Genomic DNA, 27,980 nt, shown 5'->3' with positions numbered 1-27,980 from the left:
GGAGTGTCTCACTTGGATTGAAGATGCCATCATAGATGTGCATCGAGATCCCCTCCTAGGAATCTATGCTAGATATTTAAAATAAGAGGGGAGTGCAGAGCTCTTGTACACATATTGTTCCACTATTTTGCAGTTTATTTGTTTTATCCATTAAGAGACTTACATTGATTAATTGTAATGGCCAATTTTTCTCATAGGTCATTTTGACTTCTCAGTAGATGTATAGTATCACACACACACACGCAAGCATCCCCCCCCCGCCCCCCCCCCCCCGAGAGAAAAAGAAAAGACATTAATTGCATGTCATGAATGAATGAGGCAGGCACCTGGTCGAAAGGAGAATCTATCTTCAGCAAGGAGATGAACACAGTCAAACAGAAACCTGTAAACATATTATTGACTACAACCACCAAGTAAACTTCTTGTAGTGGCACTTCTTGAAGTTGTCGCCACCAGCATTAAAAATATACTCAAACACATTAAAATGTATTTCTACTGCAGTCTGTTGGCAAAAGCATTTCTGAGGAACTGTAAAGTGCAATATTGGCAGAAATGTTTCCAAGCAATTGCAATGTAAACTGAATGCATGCACCACACAATCTTACAAGGTGCCAATTCTGACAGTTGCATCCAGCATGCTAAGCTGCCACTACCATTGCCAACCTTTTCTGTTCACTTCACCTCTACACAGAATGCGCAAAGATCACTAATCAGCTATTTCTGTATACCACTGTAGTTCCAAGTAAACCTTTACTATAGCAACTGTGTACACCATCTGTTTGAACATTGTAACATTCCCAGTCTTGTGTCATATACTATTTCTGATCCAAAGGCTTTAAATGTAACCAGCTTTACAATACCAGAAATAATGAAGAGACATGTCCCATATCCTACCAACTACGCTACTGCAAACTTTGAAGTTCATCTTTGCAAGACTTCACATCAAACAAGCCACTACAAAGTCTGGGTCAGAGTCAATTCCTTTGAAGGGCTAAAAAACAGCATGTACAACCCTGAAATATACAAAAGCAGTTCAAAATATCAACTGAAAGGCGCTTGAATGTAGCCTCCACAATGGTAAATAATTATTCAGTTCTAAACTTTACCAAGAAATACAAGCAACCAAATCATTTAATATACACCTCCAATCCCATAAGCATGAAAGGGACATCTTTTTTTTAAAAAACTTCCTCTCATTGCTAAAAACAAGGGAACAAAAGATACCAACAGCTGAATCCACCTCAAAGGAAGATCAACTGCACAGTGTTTAAATTGAAAAGGCAACAATCTCCCATTAATGGATTGACATTCTTCAAAGCAATCCTGACTACTGTTTTTCTGAGGAACCAGCTTCCAGATCTCCAGACAAGCTTAGTGTCCGGCTAAGTTCTAGTCGATACTCCAGACCCCTCATATGATGCCCCATAAGCATGCACCTAACAAGTCCAAAATGTTAATTGGCTACAAAGAAACTACATCCAACAGTAAAACCAAGAAATATGCAAGCAACAAAGTCTTGAATTTCCAGGCACACACACCAGAAAAGTAATCGTGCAAGATAGTCTCGATTGACCACAATCACAGATTGAGACTGCAAAGATGAGGTACTCAGCTTCTGGGAGCCATCTTGCCATGTGCCATGTATAGTCGAATTTGTTCCGTTTCCAAACTGTGCACTTTTACATTGAAGCCTTGTCAGAGAATTATCAAGAATATCACTAATTACTTGTTGAATAACATCTTCCACATCAGGTGAGGTAGGTTGTGATAATTCTGCCACCTGAAAGAAATTTTGATGATGAGACAGTCTGTTTCGAATCATGTACAGATTCCTGAATCACGAGAGTGCTTTCAAGACTGAAGATCCATAGAAGTAAAACACAAAGTAGTAGAAAAGACCTTATCAGGAGCCAGCCCTCTTAAATAATCTAGAAGATCATTTTTCTCTTCCCCCACTATATTTTGCATCTGAAGTCCTGTACTGATTCGAATGCGTTCTTCCAGCTCCTACAGAGAAAGGAAACATGTAAACCATGCGGACCTGAACTGGAATTGCAACCACCTTAGAGAAAAATTGTGCACAAAGATTACTGTTCCCCTCCGGAGCCACTAGTGTCAAAATAGCATAAGTTTCAATGACTTGCACAATCTCATTCTTTCCATGAAAATGAAAGAAGGGGATGAAAACAGCAGCCACAAATCACAGAAACCTGTGCTACTGCAGTGGAGAAGCATTTGCTCCGAAACTTTAAACATTTTTGTAGTGCATTTGCATATGGTCTCCAAGACATGCTATGAAAATGCCTACAAAATGGTAGGATGTTAGATATTATGGTGCCCTTAGACTAATACCATGTGAGGATGTATGTGACGAGATCCAGAAACAGGTGCTGTATCACATAAGCAAATGATGCTTTACATAGACTAATTTTCCTATATACAAGACACCAAGTGAGCAAAGAAAGTGTGAGTTTACTTAACCAATCTTTTGCCTATCAACTATTATCAAGATGTATTGGATCAATGATTCAAATTAATTTGATGCTCATAGACCTTGAAAGGCAATTTGTATTATTTGAGTGTTTCAAAATATAGTTAAATGTTCATCTTTTTATTCAAGGGTGTCCAATGGCCAAAACGCCCTAAATTATACTTGGGTCGTCAATGGCCAATGGCCAAAACGACCTATCTAGCCATGTATGTCGAAGATGAATGCAACTTACAATTGCATGTCAGAAAAAAAATATGTATCAAGCTATGTCCAAGAAATGTATATGAAAGCCATATATGAGGACTACACCCATAATATATCAATCTCCTAATGGATCCAATATAAATCCATACAAAGCCCAAATTGTGTAAATCCCCTATGGATCCAATATTTATCTAGACATGTATATCAAACCCCATGTATCATGTGAAAAAGAAAAATGCCTTGTGTCGTTTGGGCTAGATAAAAATTAAATATTTAACACTAGACTAAGGCTAATGATAGAATAACTTTCTACACATTAAATGTGGATGGGCAATGGTAAATTAATGGCTAAGAGAATCGTTAAATTCCAGCCGTCAATTAATTTATTGTTCATCACAAAAAGTCAACAAGGGTTCATCCCCTTTTGTTGCTACAACTCTCCAAACTTGGGCTGCTCCAAAAATGTGAGAGAGAGAGCACCAAAGAACCAAGATCAAGTTTCCAAATGAATAACCACGTCCTCCTTAATCACTTCACGTTTTTTATTAAGGGCTAATTAATGACTTGATCATTAATCATAAGTGAGCTACTCACAGGACCAAACTTAAGCTCAAGGCCTACTTAAAAACTTTTAAGTGCCCTAAGTGAGCTCCTTACTAGGTGAAACCCTCACTATAGCTCAATTCTAAGGTACAAACTTTTGCATTGTACCTTGTTCCTTTTGCCCTATCCTTGTATCACATAGCTTGCATACTTGTCCATCGCATGCCCTGATGTGAAACCTTTCACTACTAATGCAATGGTCACTATGCCAAGAGCTAAGGGTACCAAAATTAGAGTTTATTTTGATTATATCATTAGGTCTATTTCTCATTCTAGTGAAATATCCCCCTCTTGAAACATTGCAAGCAACCCCAATTTCACACAATTAAGATCCAATATGACATAAAAAATGAACAATACATGTTTCCTAATAACAAAGCATACTATAATTATTGCATGTATTCTCAATGTACAGTTGTCCATGCATGTTTCCAAGTAACCGAGCATACCGATGTTACTCCACATACTGGCAAAGTACGACTGTGCAAGATGGTAGTCACTACACTCGTAAACAACCAATCATAATTATACAAATCCATGGCTATTCAAATGATACTCATTGCACTAGTGAATAATCAAGCAAAGCTACAAAAACACACATATATCTATCACACGGATCATACTAAGTCTCAAAGCTCCTTGTGTACTAAGACAAAAGGATGCAGCAAACCCAATAGCTTCATTCATGCAATGCAAATCCCTTACTAAAGCATCCATCTCATCTCAAATTTAGCCAAAGAAGGCCTTAACTACTTTCTCAATAGCATCATTGCATCCATGCTCTGTAGCTATAAAGCACAACTTCTTTGACACCAAAGATGACCATACATTTTCAAGAATCAATCCCATTCACTTATCAAATGCAGCAAAGATCAACCGCATCCCTCAACACAAATCCATGATTAAAGCCTACAAGATCACAAACACAAAGGCTCTGGCAAGCTGTAATCAATAGCAAAACAACAATTAATATCAAGCCATTGCTCTGTCCTATGGCCATCCCAAAGACATACTTTGTGAAAACAATATTTTCCAACAACGCAAATGGAAACAATATCCTTGAGCACATTCCAAAAAGCATAGCAATGATCCACTATATACCTTAGTCATCCATAATGGCTACTTTACAAAACTTATATTCATAGCTATGGATGCTTCACAAGATTTACACCCATAGCCATTTCTCAAGATCCATGCAACTTCACAAGACTTACAATCACAACCGTCCAAAGAGATCCACGCTAGTGACACATCTCAAGCATAAAAGCATTCCATTCAAAGTAAACAAACATGCATTTAGTGCCCCGCACTCTACATACCAATCAAAATACATTGACACGTAACACAAAATGACCTAGAGCAACATGTGCATTGTTGCTGATATATACATATCCACAAGTGTGGTCCAAATCACAATCAACCCAAAAGTATGATACTCAATGCCACAGTAAGCATCTATACATCATTGCATGACAACATACATAGTGTCTAAAACACCAATCATAGTAGATCCAAAGCAAATATATTGTCAATGTACACTATCTCAAATGATGAACATAAAGAACACCAAACGACCACTAGATATTTGAGAATATTTGAGCAAAAGGAGTCGAAGTGCTATCTTCCTCTTGAACATCAAGCAATGCTCCAAGTCCGCACTCTGTTTAGCCTGATGGAGCTATAACCAAGATTGGCTCCAATTGAAATACCTCACAGTAAATTTGCAACAATCGAGGTGAATCTACTAAATCGCCATCTTCCATCCACTTCGCATCCAATGGTGCATAGTTATTAAACTTCACCTCTTCAATCGACATTGGCATCATGACTCGTGAGAAGCATGAGGCCTTCAATTTGTACATCATCCATGTGGGGAGAAACGCAAAGAAGTCCAACTCCCACCATTAGACATGCAAGCATTGCGAGAAGCACTATACAAATGGTACAACCCGGCTTCTTCAACATCTTTTCAAGACGAGGAGGCAAGTTGCTCCATTCAAGAAAACCCCTCAAAACATCGTGGACAAGATTCTCGCCAAGATGAAAGGGGGCTCCACCATTGGTGGTGGGGGCTCTACATCCACATCACGCTCTAGTAAAAGTCAAAGAATGGAGACTCATGTGGCACCATAGAGGCAATTCTCTCTCTCTCATAAGCTCCTAGTCGTGTGTGGGTCAGTTGCCTTTCTTAGAGAAAGGCAATGACTTATGGATATTGAAATTACATGCACCGTAATTAAGTGCAATCTTACATTGAATATCCTAAAGTAAGAGCAATGAAAAAGAAGACAGTAAAAGCCATTGCCAATGTGGATCTATGTGAAGGATAGACCAGTGTCACATACAATGACATAAGAATGAAAAAGATTAATAAAAAGGAGAGAATTGATAGAGCCCTTGATCCCATTCGAGCCGCATGGATAAAATATGGTTACTTCATTCTCACTAGTAGATGGAGTGATCATAAGAAACGGAGTATCAATAGCATACTCGTCTCATATCCACTGGGCACTTACATTTTGCCGGCCGTAAAAACCAACAAGAGAGAGAAAAACGATGGCCGCATTCATCTACTGCCACATTCGGCAAGCTATCATTGAGCTATACATTGTCTATTATAATTGTTTCACTTTCTTTTATTATAATTTATTCATAACTATCTATCTCCCTATTCTCTCTAATATCTACCTCGATTCTCTTCCTCCAAACCTCTCTCTCTCTCTCTCTCAATTCTTGAATCTTTAAAGTTGAATCATTCGAGCCTTAACTCTTTCTCTCTCTAACTTCTAAGTAATGTTATTAACTTGCTTGTAGTTTGTAGTTATAGGTGGGCCCCTCAAATGTGGTACATCTTACAAACAATGCATCGAATTGTCGACACATCAGTCATTTGCTCAAGGTTGAGTTTTCCATAATTATGTGGACTCCATATGCAAGTCATTGTTTGGACTAGATTATTGAGAACATCAAGAAGCTCAAGTGGGTAAAGAGAGTGATCTGCAAAGCTACATCAATTGTCACATTTTTTACGATAAAGATAAAGGTTCTTGTGATATATTGCAAGCATAGCACACTCGATCTAAAAAAGCCTTCTTCAACTCGGTTTACTTGCATGTGGTTGTTGCTCGAGCACTTTTATGAGATGCAATCCGCCTTGTGCCAGACAATAGTGTACACTATGAAATGAGTGGGATGAGCATGAGACAAAGGAAGCCAAAGCCATGCATCACTTGTGCCTCAATGAGCAGTTTTGGTAGAAAGTCTATACTATTGTCATTGCCATTGCCATGACTTCCTTTTGTTATGTATGAGTGATTGCGAGGGGTTCACCAAGAGCCTTTCCGTTCACTTCTGTAGAGCGGCATTGGTGGAGGCACGTGCTCGCACGATGATTGCAAAGACATAGCGTGCACATGTTCTAGAGATAGAAGAGAGAAAATGGGCATGCATGCATAAGCCCATCCATGGTTTTGCAACATTGATACATCCAACCTACAAGTCACCAATGGTCATGGATACTAGAGAGCTTTGTTTGGACCATCTTCCTTATTTGACTCATGTGGTCCTTATGGATGGCCACAATGCAAAGCTAAAAGAGTTGGGATGCCATGCAAATCAAAGAGAGCATGTGGCTTTTGCTTCTCTCACTTGTTGAAGGAGAGAGTCAATTATGAAGCCTCTATTTAGGTGGCAAAACTTTGGCCATGACAGTCCATACTCAGAATTCTCTTTGAGTACATGTGATAAAAATTGCAGTGTCTATTCTCTCATTCACACAAAGGTACAAAATCCGCTTAACACACGACAATTAGAGCAGCTAGTCTATTGCCGACAGCCACACTTACACATGACGAGAGCTATGATGAGCATGGTAGTCCAAAGCAAGTAAACACTTAACCATAAAATTTAGAATTTGTTGTTTTAAACTTTAAAGTTTATACTTTGCAATTTAGACTTTAGCATTTACAATCATATGTGCATTGTGTAGATGAATGTTGATACATTCAAGTTGACACGTGACACTTTTTCAAGTGTGCATTAGCAAGCGGATAAGGAGGAGAAGATCTTTGCAAAGCTCTATAGAGGGCTTATAGCAATAGATACTCATGATACTCATAGTCAACGTGCTTGTGGATAAGGAGTTTTAGTAGATGGTAGCAAGGGCATGGTCATTCAACGCCCTCCAACATCAAGGAGGGGTGGTTGGAGTGGTTTGGCTCCATAGCTCCCGTCCCATGCCTTGTGATAAACCCCCCTTGCCTACACAATCAGTGCCTAGGGAGCCATCATTTGATGATGATGGTAACCTCATTAGTAAGGATGAGTATGAGAGTGTCTCATCATCCGATACTAAGGAGACATCTTCAAACTCTCTTGATGAGCACTCAAATGGTTCTAATGATGTTGATGATGATGATAGTGGTGCCTCATCATAGATTATATGTCTCTCTCTTTTTTGTATCTACTATCATTGTATCTAGATTCCACATGCCACTATGATCCATCATCCATGTATGTACTAAACTCTAGCTGTATCACATGTTGCGCATAGCACATGAGATCGCAAGGGTCACCCTAATACATTCATCTTATTTGTAATTACATGGCTATTTTTCCTTTAAACATGTATTCTATCATTTACTGATTTATGGTTTTTTTAATCAAGTTCTTTGTTGTACTAATATTGTACCATACCTTATAAAATCATAAGGTACCATTTAGTACTGTATTTTATCGTACCATATCGTATTATACATTTCATACCTGACAACTATAGGAAAACTTTACCTTCAACCCTATAATCTTTAGTCTTTTTCTTAGGCATCAAATTGTCGTAAACTAGTGGCTGCAAATATGAAGGCATATGAGATACTACCCCTACATTTGCATCAACCACATCCATGCTTGGGTTATTAGGACCACCCTCTAGACTTTGCATTCCATACTGCCTTGCAAGGCCTTCCACATGTCCATACAAGCCTGATTAATCCCTTGTTATATGCCAATATTTCTATACATGCCATGTTGCATTCCTGGATAAGCACAACCAAAAATATTACCACAAAAATATTACCATGTAATTGCTGCAAACCAAGCTGTAAACCAGCAACATAAGTTCCTCGCATACTAGATGTTGAGAAACACTTCACCCGCAGTTTGCGTTTTTGCGTTTTGCATTTAGGGTTTGCAGCCCCAAAAAGGGGCGTCATCCTAGACTAACTATGCCTATTTATAGCCCACTCTCTCATTCATTCCTTACGGCTGATTCATTCAGTCTGTCACCTCTTCTCTCCAACCTCTCCACTACCCTCACACCCCTTCAGGAGGACATTGCGGTTCATGGTTCGTGGCTGTCTTCGTCGTCTTCCTTGTGCTACGGCACCCTTGTTCCCTTGTATCACATTCACTCCATGATTCAGATCTTCATCATTCCATTCATCAAAGTTTCTTCTCTCTTCTCTTCTCTTCTCTATGTTTGCCAAGTTCACTCCGTGTTCCTCCCCGCAAACCCTACTGTCTCGCTGGTACGTCATCTTTTGATATGGTATCAGAGCTGGATCTGCTCACCTAGCAACGAAGATCCTCCACTCCAGTGAAGGCAAAGACCGGTGGCGAGTTCGGCTTCCCCTTCTCTTCTTCTTCCGCTGCATCAAAATCTCGTTTTTGCAGATTTCAGGTGTTTTCAGCTTGCTGCCCACACCCCTTTCGCGGAGGACATCGCAATCTTAGATGTCCCTTGCTGTCATCTACAATCTAGCACCTGTTTCCAGCCTTCCACCCGCAGTTTGCAGCTGTTTACAACAAAGTGACTGTTGCTGATCACTCTCCATTCAAAAAACAATCTCATGTATGCAATTTTCAAGTATTTCAGCTTGTTGCCTACACCCCAGACGCGGAGGACATCGCGGTCCAAGTTGGCCATTGCTGTCTACAACAGTTTGATGTTTGTTTCCAACCTATCACACACTACTCTGAGCTGATTTCAGCATATTGACTGCTGCTGTTGTTTTTTCTTGGGTTTTTAGTCTCTCTCTCTCCTACCGCCTATCCTGCCTGCGTTTTTAGTCTCTCTCTCCTCGCCTGCATTTTTCTACTTGTTGCAACCTCTTACTACTAGTCACATCCTCCTCCCACTCGCAGCTCACTTCCAGCCCTTCCACTACCCTCCCACCCCTTGAGGCGGACATTGCGGTTTGTGCTTCACACTGCCCTCACACCCCTTGAGGTGGACATTGCGGTTCGTGGTTCATGGTGGCTGACCTCTTCCTTCTTCAACAAGGCGCACACTGGTATCCATGGCTTCTTTACCAATAGATGACCAGACTACTGGGTGCTTCTACTGTGGCATCACCATACACACCACCGATGCTTGCCAACTTCGACCCTTGCTCCCCACCCCCCCACACCCCTCCCCCCCCCCCCCCGGAGTATATGCGTCTTCCACCAAGCACTCCTTGTGCCACCTCTCCTTTCTAGGCCACAAAGATTGTTTTGCATCAACTATCAAAGTACTATGCTCAAGGCACTAAGATGCATCCGATGCGCACTAAGTCCTTTCGAGCACATGGAGGATCGATTAGTGCTACGATCTCCTAGAGATCGTCGCAATGCCAACAGCCGTCTTCTCCCACTTATTTTCAGGTACAGTCTCTTCCACGACCTACGGATCTGCAATCTGCTCTATCGAGAGACAGTGATTATTTGCTACCGTCTCCTCGTCAGGCTGCTCCTTCGAGAGACAGTGGCTGCTCGACTCCTTCCTCTTCTTCAGCTACCCAATTTGCTCCATTGAGAGACGGCGACTGCTGACCACCTCTTGCTCATTCTAAGCCTCTCTCTTCTCCACCCTCTTCCACTCAGGTTCGAGAGGCCACTTCTGGGTGCTTTTTGGCTTTCTCTTCAGTACCCCAGATACCTTCTTTAGCACGACCGGCGGCACTTCCTTGGTCATCAGACATTTCGGAGTCCATGATCCATGAGTTTTTGGATTTCCTATCTACTTCAGAGGGGGATGTTATTTCTTTGCTCTCAAAGGGGGCATCTACTTCTTCTTTGACTTCAACGGGGGCCCCTTCACCTCCCACCTCAAAGGAGGAACCTACTCCACATGAAGTTCTTCACCCATTCTCTACTTTCTTGGGGTGGTTGTCTTCGACCAGTCATCTCTTCTACTGATACCCAGGATCTTCAAGTACCACCTAGATTGGGACCTCGGAGGTTTAGCCGCGACTTGGTGACGAGACCTTCGTATTCCTTCCAGCATGGATGCACGGAGCTAGTGGCTTCCCTCCCGAGATTGAGTTTTGGGTTCTCCAGTTCACTCTGTCTACTGTTCTTTACTACATGTTACCTTTCAAGTGGAAATCTTCGATCTTCAGGATCCCCTACATCTTCTTCCTCGTCTTCTCTTCTTGCCTTGGTCACTTGGTCAATATGGAGCCACCTGCCGAGATTGAGTACGAGTATATCCTTATGGTTCTTGGCACCACACAAAGTCCGACATTCCTCCTATGCATTGCATGTTTTCATCATCTTTGTACTAGGGCGCTTGGGCAAGTGAACTATTTCCCCACGAGGGACACTGTCCAAGTGGCACCTGCTGCATGAGCATTCTTCAGTATGTAGCATTGCATCTCCAACTCACTCTTCTCTTGTTCCCCTTTTTGGGCCTGAGAGGGGGTGTTGAGAAACCCTTCACCCACAGTTTGCGTTTTTGCACTTCTGCATTTTGTGTTTAGGGTTTGCAACCCCAAAAAGGGGTGCCATCCTAGACTAACTATACCTATTTATAGGCCACTCTCTCATTCATTCCTTATGGCTGATTCATTCAATCTGTCACCTCTTCTCTCCAACCTCTCCACTACCCTCACACCCCTTCAGGAGGACATTGCGGTTCGTGGTTTGTGGCTGTCTTCATCGTCTTCCTTGTGCTACAGCACCCTTGTTTCCTTGTATCACATTCACTCCATGATTCAGATCTTCATCATTCCATTCATCAGAGTTTCTTCTCTCTTCTCTTCTGTTCTCCATGTTTGCCGAGTTCACTCCGCGTTCCTCCCCGCAAACCCTACTATCTCGCTGGTACGTCATCTTTTGACACTAGGACCACCTCATGCATTGTCATCCATGGCTTGGAACATTGAACCACCTCTAAAACTAGATGTATAGATAGTTGTTGCATAGTTGGCTACCCAAATGCATGCTAAAAAACATCCCCTTGTAAATGCATACTGGCACCATGCCCACATATAGATTGTTGAACTTGTGCCCCATACGCATTGGCCTGCTGCCCATTAAATGGCATAGACTAAGGCTGCCGCCCATATGCTTTTCTAGCATGTCTAGAATGTGAATGCCTCTTCTTGTGCTTTGACTTTTGAGGTCCAAGCATTATATCGAAAAAATTTGCGTATTGAGAAACCTGTGCCAATGCATTCACTACATTCATCAATTGCACTCGAATCATCAAATTTATGTCATCTTCCTTCGCTGACTCACAAGTTCCATTAGAAGGAGATACATTCACTTGTATAGTACCAATTGCACAAGTGTTCTCCTGTTCAACAAAGGCGTGCTATTCAATAATTTGCGTATTGAGAAACCTGTGCCAATGCATTCACTACATTCATCAATTGCACTCGAATCATCGAATTTATGTCATCTTCCTTCACTGACTCACAAGTTCCATTAGAAGGAGATACATTCACTTGTATAGTACAAATTGCACAAGTGTGCTCCTGTTCAACAAACGTGTGCTATTCAACGATGCTCTTGAACACAGGAAATTGAGTTGCATCCCTTGCATCTTTGCTGAAGTTCTAGAAATTCATTATTGTACACTGAATCACAACAAGCCAAAACTTGTACGTGCACCTCAAGACAACCAAAGCTCACCCCCTTGGAAAAGATGCTGATGTCCCAACAACAAAACCATGAAACCGAGCACCCTTACGATATTTCTTCAATATTGAAGATGAGCCTTTACAAGAACCACTTGTGACTTGGCCATATGATCAACGCAATTGTCATAGACCAACACTCTTTTGCCTGATGATCCCACGTATGCCTGGCTCTTCAATGGACTAGATTCAATCCAATTGCTGTGCTCTCAATAATTCTCACCAACCTTGACCAACAAGCTTTGAATCTATCTCAATTACATACTCAAACTAATGTGTTCTCAAGCATAAAGAGTTGGCAATCACTCCAATATTGACCAACATGACATTGAGAAATGCATCCATGGTCTCTCACAACTACTACACTACAATCAATCAAGAATTCGCACGAAACTTTATAGTCCTAGACTAATCCAGTTCATTAACTGAGGCCTCAACCTTGATTATCCAACAATCTTAGAGCTTTTACCTAAACAATGCACCTTCAATTCACTATCAAATTGGCGCAATTCAAACATATAACGTCACGAAAACGTGAAATTTTAACATGCTTTAATCTTGCCAATAACATTTGATTAAGTTATTAATCACTGTGTGTGTCAATGGCAAAAGTTAAGATAAGTTATGCCAATTGGGTTTTGTGTTAGCAAATATGTCAATTCGTGGCTGAGTTTGTGCATGAGATTCAATGAGCTGGGGCACCAAGATATTATCCTAATTATTTAGGCATTTTCCCTAGCATTTTACAATGGTCATTGTAGTATTTATTGTTGGCCGACTTGACATGATTTATGGTATTATTTTTGCCTATTTATTTAGGCTTCTCCTCCACATTATGATCATTTATCACCTAACTAGTTCTAATGGAGGGAGAGGAGCAGGTGTTCGTACCTTCACATTTGTTCTATACTATCTCATATCTTGGTATGTGGATTCAATTTTCCGAGTATCTCTCTACTTCTGAGTTCCTTGTGCAGTGTCCTTTTCTTTTGCAATGTTTCTCTTTCTCTTTCCTTTGTCTCTTGTGTTCAACAATTTATTAAAGCAGTTTTCCACGCTTCCATCATTGCATCTACTTCTAACATTTTGGTGATCAATTGGTGTCAGTTTTGACCCCAAGACAATTGTTTGGCCAATAAGTGTCAGTGGAGACACTACAGACTAGCATTAATTAAATACCAATCTAAGGGTCAATAGAGATTGAGGACTACTCCAAGTTGCAAATGGCCTAGCTAATTTAATTATGGATGGGCACATTTAATTTTAGGCAAGATCAAAAGGGTTGAAATTAATTTTCAAAATTATTTAATTCTCAAAATTAATTAAATACCTCGATAATGCTAAAAATGGGTTTCGAAGACTGCCACTTGGCAAAAATGCCCATGCAAGCTCAAAAACGTTTTTGAGGCTAGAGAGAGAGTTTCAACTGATTCAACCTGCAAGAGCAAGGAAGCAAATGCTACTGGTTTGATCATCAGCCATTGGAAGACCATTTGAGGTAGCCAAGGGCAGAAGAAGACCAAATTGGAGTAGATTGGGACTAGTGACAACAATTTGGGACCTCTTGAGCAACTAGCAACAGCATTAAATGTTATCTAGTACAAGCAGCAATCAAATTTCAAACTTTTTTCGTGTGGAAATCAAAAATTTCTCTCTCTTCTAGCATTCTCTCACCTTCTCCAACTTGTGCTCAGCTATTCTCAACATCTCTCAATCATTTGGAACAGATCTCAACCCAAATCCTCAAATGATTTGGCAACCCAAATCAAAGGGAAAATTGGGGGTTTTTCATCAAGCAATTCCACACTCAAAATGACTAATTTTTGCAAACCCTAGCCACAAATCTGCTATAAATAGCAAATCCTAATTCTAATCTATTATAAAACAGAGTTACACAGCCCAAGAGAGAGAAAGGAGAAGAAAGAAATTGATTCAAGTTGTCTAGCCTCAAGATGGCTGCAAAACACTCTCCTCTTGCTATTCATCACAAAAACAAAAGAAAAGTAAACTTGGAGAGGTAAGAGAAGAAACAATCTGACTACAATGATTAAAGGCTACAAGGCTACAACAACCAATCCCAACACGCAACTCTACACATCAATGTGGGTGCCAAACAATTGCACAAGGATATGAGAGAATGAGGGGGATTGGCTAATAATGAAATATCAATCATGAATAATGAGAGAGAGAGAGAGAAAGAGGGAGGGAGGGGAGGCTATGGGGTTTCGCACGCTACCTATACATAGACAAACTAAGGCCATAGCTGATAATAAAGTGGCTAGGCCCAAAATATAGACACCTAGGACGACCTAAAGTGCCCAAAACACATGACAAACATGTCAAAGCTTCTAATGTCCCTATCTAACTTGGACTGAGGCTCACAAGCACAACACGATAGTACATGATAAACATGACTACTAACACCTTGAATAGGCAATCCCATTAATCAAACCGTCACGAAAAGCTACGCCAAGATTGACATTTAGAGCCTCGTTCTTGCTCTAATAGATCGAGAATATCAAATCCCCCTTCCCCCCCTACTTCTTTACATGTTTCTCACAAGGCTCGTACTATAGGTCCTTACCTAGCCATGATGACTCCTGTTCAAGTGTCTGTGCTTCCTTCTCTCCCCAAAGATCATCGACTTGATGGTGCAAACTATTCCTTTGGACCTACAAATTGAAGTATATTCTTGACACCTTTAACTTGTGAAAGTTTGTTACTTCAATAGAGGATCCCACATTTGTTCTACGATAGACCAAGCAACCTTTTGAGATTAACTCAATTCTAGAGTGTGATCTTTTCTCTTCGTGAGTCTATAGGATTTTATCCTTGTGCATGTGCACAGACATAAAATTGCAGCGAAGGTGTGGATGAAGCTCTCCTCTCTGTACTATCAAAGGACCTTTGCCCACCATATTACCATACAAAAGAAATTTTTAGATGCTTTCTATTGATGATTCACCTTCTAAAGCAATATCAAATCAAAAAGATTAAGAGCATATAGGATGAGCTTGCACCCATTGGCACGAGGATTTCATCAAGACATGGCTACAATTCTCATTATTCAATTGCCATCTTCCAAGTATAATGTCTTCTACACCAACTTGCTAAACTCCAAGGTTCAACAAACTCTTCTATACGAAGAGCTACCTCTACTTGTTTTTAAGCATGAAAAGTGACTCAAGGAGATTGGTACTAGTGAGTCCAACCTTAATAAGGCTTTTGCTACAAGTTCCAAGGGATAACAAGAAGGACAAAAAGGCCAAGCACAAGAAAAGGAAGCAGATTTAACATTTGGAGTCTCCCTCTAGCTTTAACACACATTTAAATAAGCCTAAATGCCCACATTGTGAAAAGGGCACTCATCTTGAGGATAAGTATTGAAAGAAATACTCACATGTTCATTGAGGAGTGAAAGATAGAGTTAAAACATCTAAGCCTTCCTCTGCTTCTTCACTAGTTGTTATAGGCGTCAGTGTTCCTCCACATCCATGAGATAGAGGAGCCTTCTTTATTGATTGTGTACCAAGTCCTCCACATCAATCTTCCATAGCCGCACCCCTTCACACTTATGCACTTTCTATTCCACAGGTTCCATCCCATCCATCACCATCTCCTTTGGTGGTTGCCTTGTACCTCCCATCCCTTTAACAGGGGAACATTATTAGTAATGTGATTATGGATCCCCTGGTCCCTTGTGTTTCAAAGGGGAATTCCCAAGATCATAAGGAGCTTCTTCATAGACTTCATCACCATTGGCACTTTTTCTGCCACCCTTATCTCCATTCCGTCTTCTTTGCCTTGCACAGTCATCTCCTACTTGTGAGCCTCAACATAAGTCAAGCGGAAAGATCACGAGCTTTGAAATTTAGTTTGTCATGTGTTTTGACAAAAGAGACAGCTTTGTTTAGTCTCTCCATATTCATGTTTCCTCTTCTGTTGTGCACTCTTATACATTAGCATTCATTGAATTCATGTTGTCATCTCTTACAGTATAACAACTATAATTGAGCTCTAAAATTATATTCATGTCATGCATTTGCCATGTCTTGTTTTTTCTTCATTCCAACAATATTTCTAGTCTCTTTTCTATCAAGATTTAGGTGCATTTTCACATGTAGAGTAGGGCAACACTTTTTCCTAGCAAGTTGATTGGTCAAGTGTGTGCAAGAGTAATAATCAGCCCATTCTAGCAATCAGCAACATGTCGGCTAGTTTCCTGCCCACTATTTATAGAGATGATTGTCTTTATACCTCCTCTCACTCATTGTGATAATTGTCCTCTGCTTCCTCATCTTCATTCTATCGACATAGGTAACAAACCTTTTGTATGTCAATTGTTACCGCGATATATTGGCTCAATCATTCCAAAGTAACTTAATGCTCATGTACTTTGAAAGGCAATTCATATTATTTAAGTGTTTCAAAATATGATTAAATGTTCATCTTTCTAAGGGTGGGCAATGGCCAAAACGCCCTATAATTATACTTGGGTCATCATTAACCAATTGCCCAAGAGAAATTTAAAGTTTAGTCGAGCGGTTAAATTGACCAGAAAACTCAGATTCTGAGACTTTTACACTCAGATCGTCACATTGACTAGAAGCCCATATAATGAGTGGTTTCAAAAAGTGAAACTTGATACTCATGATTGAAGAAACAAACCATGAGACATTGAACTTATATAATGAAACTCTCCAAAAGCTAAATTTGGCAACTCCTAAAACTTAGGAGGTTACTATTTTTGAAAGTTGCTCAAATGGAAATTTTGTTTGCACCAAAGGCTCTGAAATTTCACAAGAACAATTTTATCTTTAGCAACTATCTCAAATTCTTAACCATTTGAAGAATTTTTAGAGTAGAAAGTCTTGAAACTTCTTTCTCTAGAAAAGTCACACGTGGTATCTGGAATAGGGCATGTCATTCTGAAGAGACAAGTGTCCCTACACTTGTCACTTTCAACAAATACTTGTCATTTGTAGCCTCTACTTTCTACTTTGGAGCACCCAAGCCCCACACCTATATATTGGAGATCTCTCTCTTCATTGGAAATAAGCTCCCGTGCTAAAATTTCAGCCACATGTATTGTACTCTCCTATCTATCTCTCATCTAAGAAGCACTTTCTATTTAGCTTGATCTAATCCAAACACCCATCATTTGTAGCCTCTACTTTCCACTTTTGAGCACCCAAGACACACACCTATATATTAGGGGTCTCTCTCTTCATTAAGAATAAGCTCTCATGCTAAAATTTCAGCCACATGCTTTGTACTCTCCTATTTATTTCTCACCTAAGAAACACTTTCTATTTATCTTCATCTAATCGAAACACTAAATAAGTAAATCAGTTTACTACCCAGAGTTTGCAAAAATTAGGGTTTCAAAATTTCTAATTTTCAGAATTACAACAAATCAGCCCTTTTTTATATGGTTTAAGCACTCGATACTCATGGTTTGTTTCAATAAATTCTTGTAAAGGGAGAACGGTTTGTCTCCCTCTCAACGTGATGTCAACCTCTCTCTCTCTCTCTCTCTCTCTCTCTCTCTCTCTCTCTCTCTCGCTTTTGGTGGTGAAGGTTATACAAAAAAATCAATAATTAGAAATGGTTTACATGCATCTGAAGGATGCCACTTTGAATTGGTAGCTCAAAGTTGTTCAAGAGGAAAAGGAATCCAAGTCTTGGAAAGAATCTAAGGAGATGTTCAACAAGAAGTTTTCGCCTTTATCATTTAACCAAATGAGCTGAAGCAAATCCATAGAGCCTGTCATGAGAACATGTATTTTTGAAATCTCACTTAACATGTGGATTAATTTTTAATCATATGATTAAGTAAATGTTCCACATATGAGGTGCAATTGGGGTTAGAGTAAATTTACAAGCCCAAGACCCGAGAAAATCACGAGATGTCAAAGGCAAAAGTTACTATAAGTTATATTGCACAAGTACTTGGTGGTATCTGGTGTCAATTGTTGACCTAGGTTATTCATTTGGCCATGAGTGTCAATTGGTGACACTAGAGATGTGGCGTTTAATGATACCTTACGTCAATCTAATGGTCAAAGATGGCATAGAGAGACTCGAGAGTGGAAGATGTCTAGCCAATTTAATTATTGGCCAGTCAGATCATTTTTCTTGCCATCGAAATAATTATTAAATTAATTTTTAATAATTAAAGACTAAAAAATAATACATAATGATGGATAATGTTGAAAAAACTCGGTAAACTTGCCTATACAAGCTAGTAAGAGGCTGAAGCAGAGGAAAAACGAGATCACTCTTGTTGAAGCAAATATGGGAGAGCTGTGAGCAACCATAGCCGGCCTATTTTCAACCATTGCAACCAACCACGAGTGAGTTTTGAGAAGGCGATTGCAAATTCACACTCTCCACAGCTGGGCGATTGCATCCAAGTATAAGGTGTCAACTGATTTGGATGTCTCACTTGTAGGCGACAGCATTTAATGCTATTGTGGTAGGGCAATAGCTGCATTTGAGATTTTCAATCATTCTTCGCGACAAAACTTTGAATTTTCTCTCTCTATAGTTTTCTCTCTCATCTCCCAACCATTTCATAGCCTTACTCTGAAGATTTCAACATTTAGACCCTTGGGAGACTAAGAAATTGCAAATTTCTTTGTTGTAAACCCTAATTTATAGCAAAAATTAGGGTTTAGCAACAGCCTAGTGAAGCATGCCAAAAATTGAAAGCTCCAAGACTTGGACTTTTTAGGATTGAAGGTAAATTTCAACTAAATTCATGTGGAGGACTAGCCAGCCATTGAATTTGGGGCACTCCATCGTCTATAAAGTGGGTGAAGGCCAATAAAGTACCCGAATTAAGAGGCAAAACAGATTGAAGACTTGCTGGTCACTTTGGACAACAAGGGGAGTTTGGATTGCAAAGGGGATCGCGAGTATCCCATTGTAAATCAACTTCTTCTTCAATAAAGCTAAAGAAATACCGAAAGGGGCGTCAAATTTGCGATATGCATTGTCCAAGATCAATAGGTAAATTTGTATTTATATATTTGTATTTATTGTTTGCTGCTGTAATTAAGTTGTAATCAAGGACTTACACCCATCCACGGAAGGAAGGTTGGTCCAGAGACAATGTTGAAACATATATCAACAGGTTTGTAATTGTTTCTCTTATATTTACATCTCTTAATGAAGTTCCTTTCAATATCGAGATGATAAAGTTTATCTATTGATTAGATTCAACAATATGGCAAGCTGTCAAGATGACAAAGCCTCATACTTTGGAAGCAGCCCAAGATACGGCCTCAAAAGTTAAAGAACTAAATATGCAATGGATGCCTGGTAAAGCCTTAAAAAAAGAACCACAAAGGAAGAAAACCAAGACGTTTGACCAAAAGAAGTCAGATAAACAAGAACCAAAGCATAAGGATGGAGATACATCACCTTTGCCATTTAAAAAGAAGCTAACATACCAGCAATTAGAAAAATACACATCCTTCACAACTAGTGTAGAAGATCCCCTTCAACAAGATCTATCGAGATGGATCTCTCACGTGTCACGAATCATTGCCAAGAGGAACATTGACCCAAGCACAACATACCCAAGTGCTCACACTCTCAATGAGACCAAACATCCGTGTCCAAGGAAAATCACTAGCCACCTAAACTATGTCACCAACTCTTACTTAGCCATACCACAAGTCTTCTAAGATTACTACAAAAGGAGCACACCCTACATTGTCAAGTATAAACAGCAAAAAAGTAAACCACAATCCCTCCAAAAAAGACCCACATGTATTGACAAGCTAGTGCTTTGCTACTTTCCAATATTTTAACTAAATCTGTCATTTAAATTTAATTGTTTGACCATTAATTTATTAAATTTAGGTCTCGCACCTCGAGACTTTGGACAATACCCAAATTTGATAACTTAATGAGACTTTTACATTAGGGTTTATGTAAGACAATTTAATTGAATGTGCACACAAACTTACAAATTAATGAATTCATTGTTCCTTAATAATACCTTAGCAATTGATAGATTTGCTTCTGGAAAGGTTGGGCCAATATGCAAGAGCACCTACATATAGCAAGATACCATTGTGATGGCATGGACTAATTAAAGATGAAGTAAAGATGATGATAATGATAACGACAACGATGAACAAAGGAGAGAAAATTGTGGCAAAGGATAGTAGGTACAAGAAGGTGAGTATAAGGGTAATCCAAAGTGAGACCCTTATATAAAACTTTTTGAGTCAATTGTTCTACTAGATATTCTAGATTCTCATATAATTCTTTTTGGGACTACTTTAAGCCCTCAAAAAATACCACGAGAAGATATAATTAATTAATGGTCAATTTCTTAATGGATAAACAAAGATGGCTTGCAATGCCTACAAGTCTATAGCCCATGATTGCTATCCAGATTGATGTGTTGCTAGTTCATAGCCCCCAAAGCCTACATTTGTCATATTTTCTCTCTTGTATGAACACTATCATTAATGCACTTCACATGCTGCCACATCATCATCGTGCTTTAGTAGGTAAACTACTATTGGATGTGAAATACTTCACAAGCTTGATAGAAGCTACTTACACACAAGGTGGACGAGCGCAAAAAATAAAAACAAAGGAATACGTGACAAAACCAAAGTAAGTGCAAAAATGTTGGAATGGACTCTCACGGCCATCCAACTCAAAGGAGTACCCATCCGCAAGATGTGGGAGTAAAATTGATGACCCGCAAGTAGAGAGGCTCATGTCTACCAACCACACAAACTTTCGTAGTTGACAAGATTTGAAAAATTAATCAGTAATTATGCCAAGGATAAATGGTATATGTGTGTAACCATAAGGCAAACAATCATCTATTTTGATGGATGGTCATCCACCTAGTTGTATGCAACCACTCTTCGCACTGTTTTAGTGTCTCTGACTCTTCTAGCTCACTACCAGCCTCCATCCTCAAGACTTTGAAGAAACATTAGGTTTTGCTCGGCAGAAACACAAAGTGCACGGCAAAATATGACAAAAGAAACTAGGAAACACACAAAGATGAGTGAAGAATAATGAACAAAGAATCATGCTAAATAATTCACATTGATACAATGAAGCAAAGCTCTTCGATGACTACACTATCCTGGCTGATCAAGTTGCACAACTTATATAAAATCTCTCCACAATGAAGAGAGCAAAACACAATCCTTCAAATAGTAAGATATCGAGGTAAATGCTAAATAGTGAAGGACGACTACAAAGGGAGTAGAATGCAATCCTCAAGAGCCATGTGAGTGGAGGAAGAAGAAAACCAGCATCTACCAGCTCCAAATGAAGTAGGACAATAGGGCAGCTTGCAAAAAACTGAAAAGCAAGTACAAAATGATGGCTTGCAATAAAACGCAGGTTGACACAATGTCCCAAATCCACGTCGTTGCCAACAATGGATTATGCAATAAACCGCAAGTAGAAACTACCCACCAACTAGTCACTTGGCAAAGGGAAGCAATCGCTAGTGGGAGATGACAATCGCCAACTAGCCTGAGAAGAATAGACAACTAGACGACCTAATCTACCCCAAAACAAAACCTAAACAAAGAGCCTAGCAACAAGGAAGAATGATCCATGAGTTGTAATGTCCTCCTCAATAGGGGTGTGGGGCTTGAGCAATAGCAGAGAGGCTAAGAAGAGAATGAGAGGAATGACAAATGATGAGAGAATGAATGTGTATCAATGAATATATTTGATGAAGAGAACCTATACACTATTTATAAGCACCGGATTGTCTCGGGTGGTGCCCCAGAATGTGGGCACCCCACCCTTTTTAAGGCACATATAGGACAAACCACTACGTGCTTCTCTTTTGGCAAGAACAGTCATACCGCTAAAGATTGTCATCATCGACCTTTGCTTCCTACTCCACCGAAGTATATGAGAAACCCTTTCATTAAGCTCATTTCTTTTCCTTGATTCCTTATGGTTTCACACTTACAAGAGAAGCCATAGCACCAATGTCTCAAACCTATAAAGGGAGGACAGGATGAAGAAAATAATGTCATCCTCCCAATGACGCAATGGATATAGGAGGGAATCTAAGTATTGCTGACCCTGCAACCTTCCTTCATCTTCACTAATGAAGAGAATTGTTAGCTCTCTAAGCACCTCTACTTTGATACCATGTAAAGAACCGATAGGGTTTGGAGGGAGAAACACAGAGTGTACTAAGAAACTCAAAAACACAAAAGAAGAGTAAAGAATAATGAATACTAAATTATGCTAAATAAATCATGATGATACAATGGAGCAAAGCTCTAAGATGACTACACTATTTTGGTTGATTAAGCGCCAACACTAGTAGGAAATCTACACAATGAAGGGACGAAAATGCACTCATCCAAGTAGTAGAGTATCAAAGTAAATGCTGAATGGTGAAGAACAGCTATAGAGGGAGTAAAACACAGTTCTAAGGTGCCACCAAAGTCCAAGAAAAAGAAAATCAGTAACATCGGCTCTGGATCAAATAGGATAGTAGGGCGGCCTGCAGCAAACCGAAACACGGCTACAAGATGATGACCTGCAGTAAAATGCAGGTCAAAAATATCAGAGAGCCGCGAACATCATCGGAGATGAGTTGTGCAGTAAGATGCAGGTAGAAACAGCCCACAAACTGGTCACCTGGCAGAGGGAAGCAGTCACCAACAAGATAGAACAGTTACCAGCCAGCCTGGGGAGAGTAGACAGCTGGGTGACCTGATCTGCCCCAAACCACAGCCTGATGGAGTGGAGACAACGCCCCTAGCAACAGGGAAGGACAATCCATGAACTGCAATGTCCTCCTTGGTAGGGGTGTCAACAGCAATGGAGTGGCTAAGGAGCGGAGAGGAATGATAGATGATAAGAGAATGAATGTGTCAGTGAATGTGTTTGATGGAGATAGTGTGAGCCCTATTTATAGGCACTGCAGTGTCTCGAGTGGTGCCCCAAAATGTGGGCACCCCATAGTTACCAAGAATAGGGAACAGGAACGGGAACGGGGACAGGAACGGGACCCCTTGGAAGGGGGGGAACGCTTAGGATTGGGGAACGGGAATGGCATATTATATATCAACACATTGGAAATGCCCCAAATTTGGGGACATTGCAGCCAATGCCATGCCCCAAATCCTTGCTGAAAAAGCCCCAAATTTGGGGCGATGCTTGATCTGAAATACCCCAAATTTGGGGACATTGCAGCCAATTCCATGCCCCAAATCCTTGCTCAAAAAGCCCCAAATTTGGGGCAAAGTTCGATCTCAAATGCCCTAAAATTGGGGGCATTGCAACCAAGACCAATGCCCCAAAATCCTTGCTGAAAAAGCCCCAAATTTGGGGCAATCCCTGATCTGAAATGCCCCAAATTTGGGGACAGTGCAGTCTGATTCCAAGGAACGGCCGTTCCAAACAGGGAACGGCTGCTGGAACGGCTCGGAACAGGGTTGGAACGGGCAGGAACGGGGCTGGGAACAGGCAAGAACATTCCATGGACGTTTCGCTGGTAGACACATGCTGGAACACGTTAATCCGTTCCTAAGGCCTGGAACAGGCATTCTTTGTTTCTATGGGGCACCAGTCCTTTTTGGGTTTGTAAGTGTGAATCCAAAAGGGATTAAGGAAAAGAAATGAGCTTAATGAATGGGTTTCTCAACAAAGACATGGAGACTAGTACCTTCATATATCCTTCGCCCCTTTAACATTCATGAAATCGTGCTTTAGTGTGATGGTAAATCCCACATTACCCTAGCACTTTCTTAGCAAAGGGATGATGAAATGTTGGTTGGGGGAATTATATGCATTAGGTGCTAAAATGCTTTCAAAATCGAGTCCTAACAATCACAAATGGCTCATGGCCTAGCCTACAATAATTTGTTGCTACTCCATTCATCTACTTTGCAATCTACTTCAACTTGGACAAGAACAACAAACTCCATGATAATGGAGATTGTAATGACAACTCCCTAAAAAATCATAATTTACTTAGCCAACCTTGTTGATCAAGTCCAAGTACTTTGTGTTCTCAAAGTCATGGGTCCGTTTGATAGGGCACAATAACATCCATAGTCTTGTAGTGGGCGATCCTATGTTCAACAAGTTTTGCTAGGCAGCCAAGCCCTCACAATCTCAAGGAGAGGACTAACGAGCAAAGACAATCAAGATGTTTTGGAGTTGTAATTGCTCTTGTTTTAACGATTAAGATTTGGTTTGGTCTAACCTTTTTTTTTCCTTCTTAACAAGTATACATATCATTATACTTATCAATATCTCTCTACATCTAGGCATCTTGCTTGTTGATCCTTATTTATGCATTGAACTATAAAAGCACACTTACAAATCATGCCTATTACCATATCATTAGTTGTTGCCCCAATTATCAATGATAATTGGCACTTAAAATCCCCACTCACCACAAAGAAGTCAAGCTATAGTGAGCAATCTTAACTTTTTGTGAAGTCTTAGACAACATCGCATACACTGCTTGGGAATTCATAACATTCTTGCAGACTAAAGCTGCCTTACTAATGACATGTAAGATCTCTTCCATGCTTGATGGAAGCCCTAAACAATGCCATTCATTTTCCTGCTTACATGAAAATCAAGCTGGGATCCTATCAATCCTAGGCCATTGTTCTCTTGTCCACATTAGGGACAGCTTGGGCTAGTTTAGAATACAAAGTTGCACAAAGGGAGTATGTACCAATGGGACAAGACTGAAGCACTGCCATCCTATTAAATGTTTACACACATGCATGTGAAACAAACAAATAATATGATCTATGTACTACAACATGTGTTAAATGGGAGGCACTTCGAGATTACATTTTCTTGAAATCACAGACTAGCTGCTGTGCACAGACACATTAAGGGCAGAAAAACAATTCAACCCCCCTTCCATATTATAACATGTCAAGGTAAAGGTACTTGTGAAACTTATATTGTCCAGCACCAGACAGTTTCCAATTACTCAAGAAATCATACCTTGGACACAGCTTCAAGCTTTTGCTTTAAGTACTGAATGTACCCTTTTAATTCTTCACTCAGATGCCCAGAGAATTCAATTCCATCAATATCATCTACAATAAGCTGCTGTCCACCTGCTCCCATATCCTCATCAATGCTAGGAACCCCCATCTTCTGGTCTGCTGAAAACTCCAGTATGCTTTGCTCTCCCTTTTGATGCTCTTTCCCACAGATTGTTTCTCTATGGTGACCTTTTTCTTCATCATTGGCCTCAGAACAATCAAGGCTCCTCTGTAGACACAATCTATACTCTGCATTCCTTAAAGTGTAGCTGTTGAAGAAGAGGAAAACATCTCCTTAGTTTCGGATACTCACTCATGGAAATAAAAAAGACTTTAGTAAAAATCTTCTATCTTCAGCGTACCCAGTCATCATGGAGGATACCAGCAGCTTAGCCAGGGGCTCTCTGGATGTCTCGACAGACACTTTAAATTGATCAGACGGGAGCAAACCTAGCATGCCTGAGATGGTTCGCTTCATGGCATCTGTGCTGTCAGGAGAGACCTCCCTGCTTATGTGACTTACGTCAAGAGGCTGAATCTCACGGACCAAGCTCAAGAGGAGCGAAGGTTCCTAAAACAAGAAAGCAGGCTGTAGATTAAAAGAGACTAACAAGCAAGAAACAACATGGAGAGAGACGCAACCGTAAATGCCAAACCTTCTTCTTCTTCTTCTTTGAGACGTATTGGCTATTCGCTTGGCCCTCTCCGTCAGCTGCTTGCCAAAAGCCGCCACCGACATCACGCATTAAGCAGACTAGTCCATCCATGTTGCCTTCAGAAGAATGCTCCCTGAAGAATCCAGACAAATCCTGCTGTTCCAAAAAGCTGAGGCCCGATGAAAGCCCTTCCCTTCTTCTGCCAGTTCCTCTCCTGGAACCAGGCCGGACCGCACCGACGCTGGTAAATGCAGAGGAAGAACTTGTGCTGCAAGAGGACGACGCCTGCCGCAACTTGATTTGCTCCAAGTCCGAAACAATGGAGAAAGGTCTGGGGAAGGCCACCCCCACCATGTCTTACTGAACGAACGGCTACAGCAGGAAACGCTGGTGATCAACAGCAGGGAGGCACGGAAAGTCCATGAAAAGGAACGATATCAGAAAGAAAGCCTGATTTTATGTCGCCGATCCGCCGAAATGGCGCTTCTAAGTTCTAGTCTTTGCCCGCTGCACACCACATACAGTATTAGCATGTCAGTCCCTCTCGGGAAGACGGCTAACCAAACCTCGTGCCTTCGGTTCGGAAACTGGCTTGGTACTTTCGGTTCGGAACTTGCTTCGGAGCAGGTCTGGATAAGCTAGCAGTCGCTCTTGACGCGCGGACCGCGGTGTGCGGTTTGACATGAAACCTTATTAGGCGTATTCAAAAACCAGGGACGGACAATCCTGTTGTCCGCCAGTCTACCCACGGATATTCTTCTCTTATTTATGGAGGCTAACGGCATCAATAAACTGTCATCTATCGACTGGGAGGGGGGGGCCCTTCGCACTAACTCCCACGGGGTCATTATGATCTCGGGGAGTTGGGATCAACGGCTCACGTTGATCCCCCTCCTCACGACCACGGCGCCATCGTCGATCTCACGAATGATTAAACCCATCCTCCTTTGGTCATCCCGCCCGAGATCATAAACCAGGCCCCCCGGAAAAGTGCGCCGTTGATTTGCAATCTCCTACGTGTCCGGCATGCGAACTGGAGCACCTTAACTCCTCATTATTGGAAGGGCCCCGCAGAATGTGCCGTCGCCGTTGAACAGGGCGTTATCAACCCCTGGGAACATGCGAAGTCCCAGATTTCAACTTCATCCCTCCCATTTACACCGTCTTAAACGATTCGTGAGCTCTCTCTCTCTCTCTCGTACCCTGCGGCTCATCCCTCCCAGCGAGCGCACATCCCTCCCAGCACCCTGCGGCTCATCCCTCCCAACGAGCTCACGTACCCTACGGCTCAACCTCGTCGCTTGCTCATCCCTCCCAGCGAGCGCACATCCCTCCCAGCACCCTGCGGCTCATCCCTCCCAGCGAGCTCACATCCATCAGCACTCTGCGGCCTTGTGAGCTCCCAACCAGCACTCGCCGACGACTTCATCCCTCAGCTCTCTACGGCTTCATCCCTCCCAACTCGGTGGCTTCATACCAACTCGGCGGTTGGTTCCAGAGTTTCGAGACCCACCCACGGACCCATTCGGACGCGAGCTGGTCTTCATCCACGTCAGCATCTCCCAAGTCCACGATTGTGTCTCCCAGAGTGCGCATCCCATGCCCATTCGAATGCGTGCTGGTCTTTATCCACAATAGCATCTCCCAAGTCCGCGTTTTTTGCTCGGTGAGACAGTTCAGCGTCTCCAGTTTTGTATGCGCCTCCGTCTTCATCCCTCCCACAGTCGGTGGGACCGTGACTCAGGAGGCTGCAGTGTGACCGTGACTCAAGAGGTTGCAACATCTCGGGAGGCCCAATCGTCTTCATCAGCGTGACACGTGTCCTTTTGTAAACTTTCACAACAATCTCAAAATAATGCTCTCTTTGGATGCAAGCATAACTCCTGTTGGAAGAGTTTGTTAATTATTATCTATGTTGCTTACGTCACAATCAATTTGCAATAACCATATGTGCTTTGTCTGATACGTGTCCGCGCCTAAGTGTGATAATCATGCATGCATTTCCTTTAAGCTTTTATATTCGATTGATATATAATGTTATACTGTGGCTAACATATACATGAACCCAATAAATGAATGTGAGAAT

General features: G+C 41.1%; 1 protein-coding gene across 3 annotated transcripts; it reads right to left on the bottom strand.

The window, feature by feature from the left end:
* Positions 1 to 650: 650 nt before the first annotated feature.
* LOC148013581 (uncharacterized) lies at positions 651 to 26,617 on the bottom strand. 3 transcript variants are annotated; one of them, XR_015688874.1, is made up of 7 exons: positions 25,895 to 26,617; positions 25,601 to 25,809; positions 25,195 to 25,507; positions 1,900 to 2,007; positions 1,539 to 1,780; positions 1,225 to 1,436; positions 651 to 1,013 (listed from the first exon to the last, which is right to left on the bottom strand). XR_015688874.1 is itself a non-coding variant. In XM_087668099.1 (6 exons), the coding sequence occupies exons 1-6, from the start codon at positions 26,246 to 26,248 to the stop codon at positions 1,328 to 1,330; spliced, it is 1,335 nt and encodes a 444-aa protein (XP_087524225.1). In that variant the 5' UTR covers positions 26,249 to 26,617; the 3' UTR covers positions 1,021 to 1,327. The 3 variants fall into 3 exon arrangements, 1 of the variants encoding a protein (XP_087524225.1); XR_015688875.1 differs by having other exon boundaries at positions 652 to 1,013; positions 1,241 to 1,436; XM_087668099.1 differs by lacking the exon at positions 651 to 1,013 and having other exon boundaries at positions 1,021 to 1,436.
* Between the last annotated feature and the right edge of the window lie 1,363 nt (positions 26,618 to 27,980).

Source organism: Lygodium microphyllum, chromosome 26 (genome assembly GCF_053477565.2).
Source record: "Lygodium microphyllum isolate KBCC chromosome 26, Lygodium_microphyllum_v1.1.10, whole genome shotgun sequence".
Taxonomy (NCBI): domain Eukaryota; kingdom Viridiplantae; phylum Streptophyta; class Polypodiopsida; order Schizaeales; family Lygodiaceae; genus Lygodium; species Lygodium microphyllum.
This window is presented reverse-complemented; position numbering and strand designations above follow the sequence as displayed.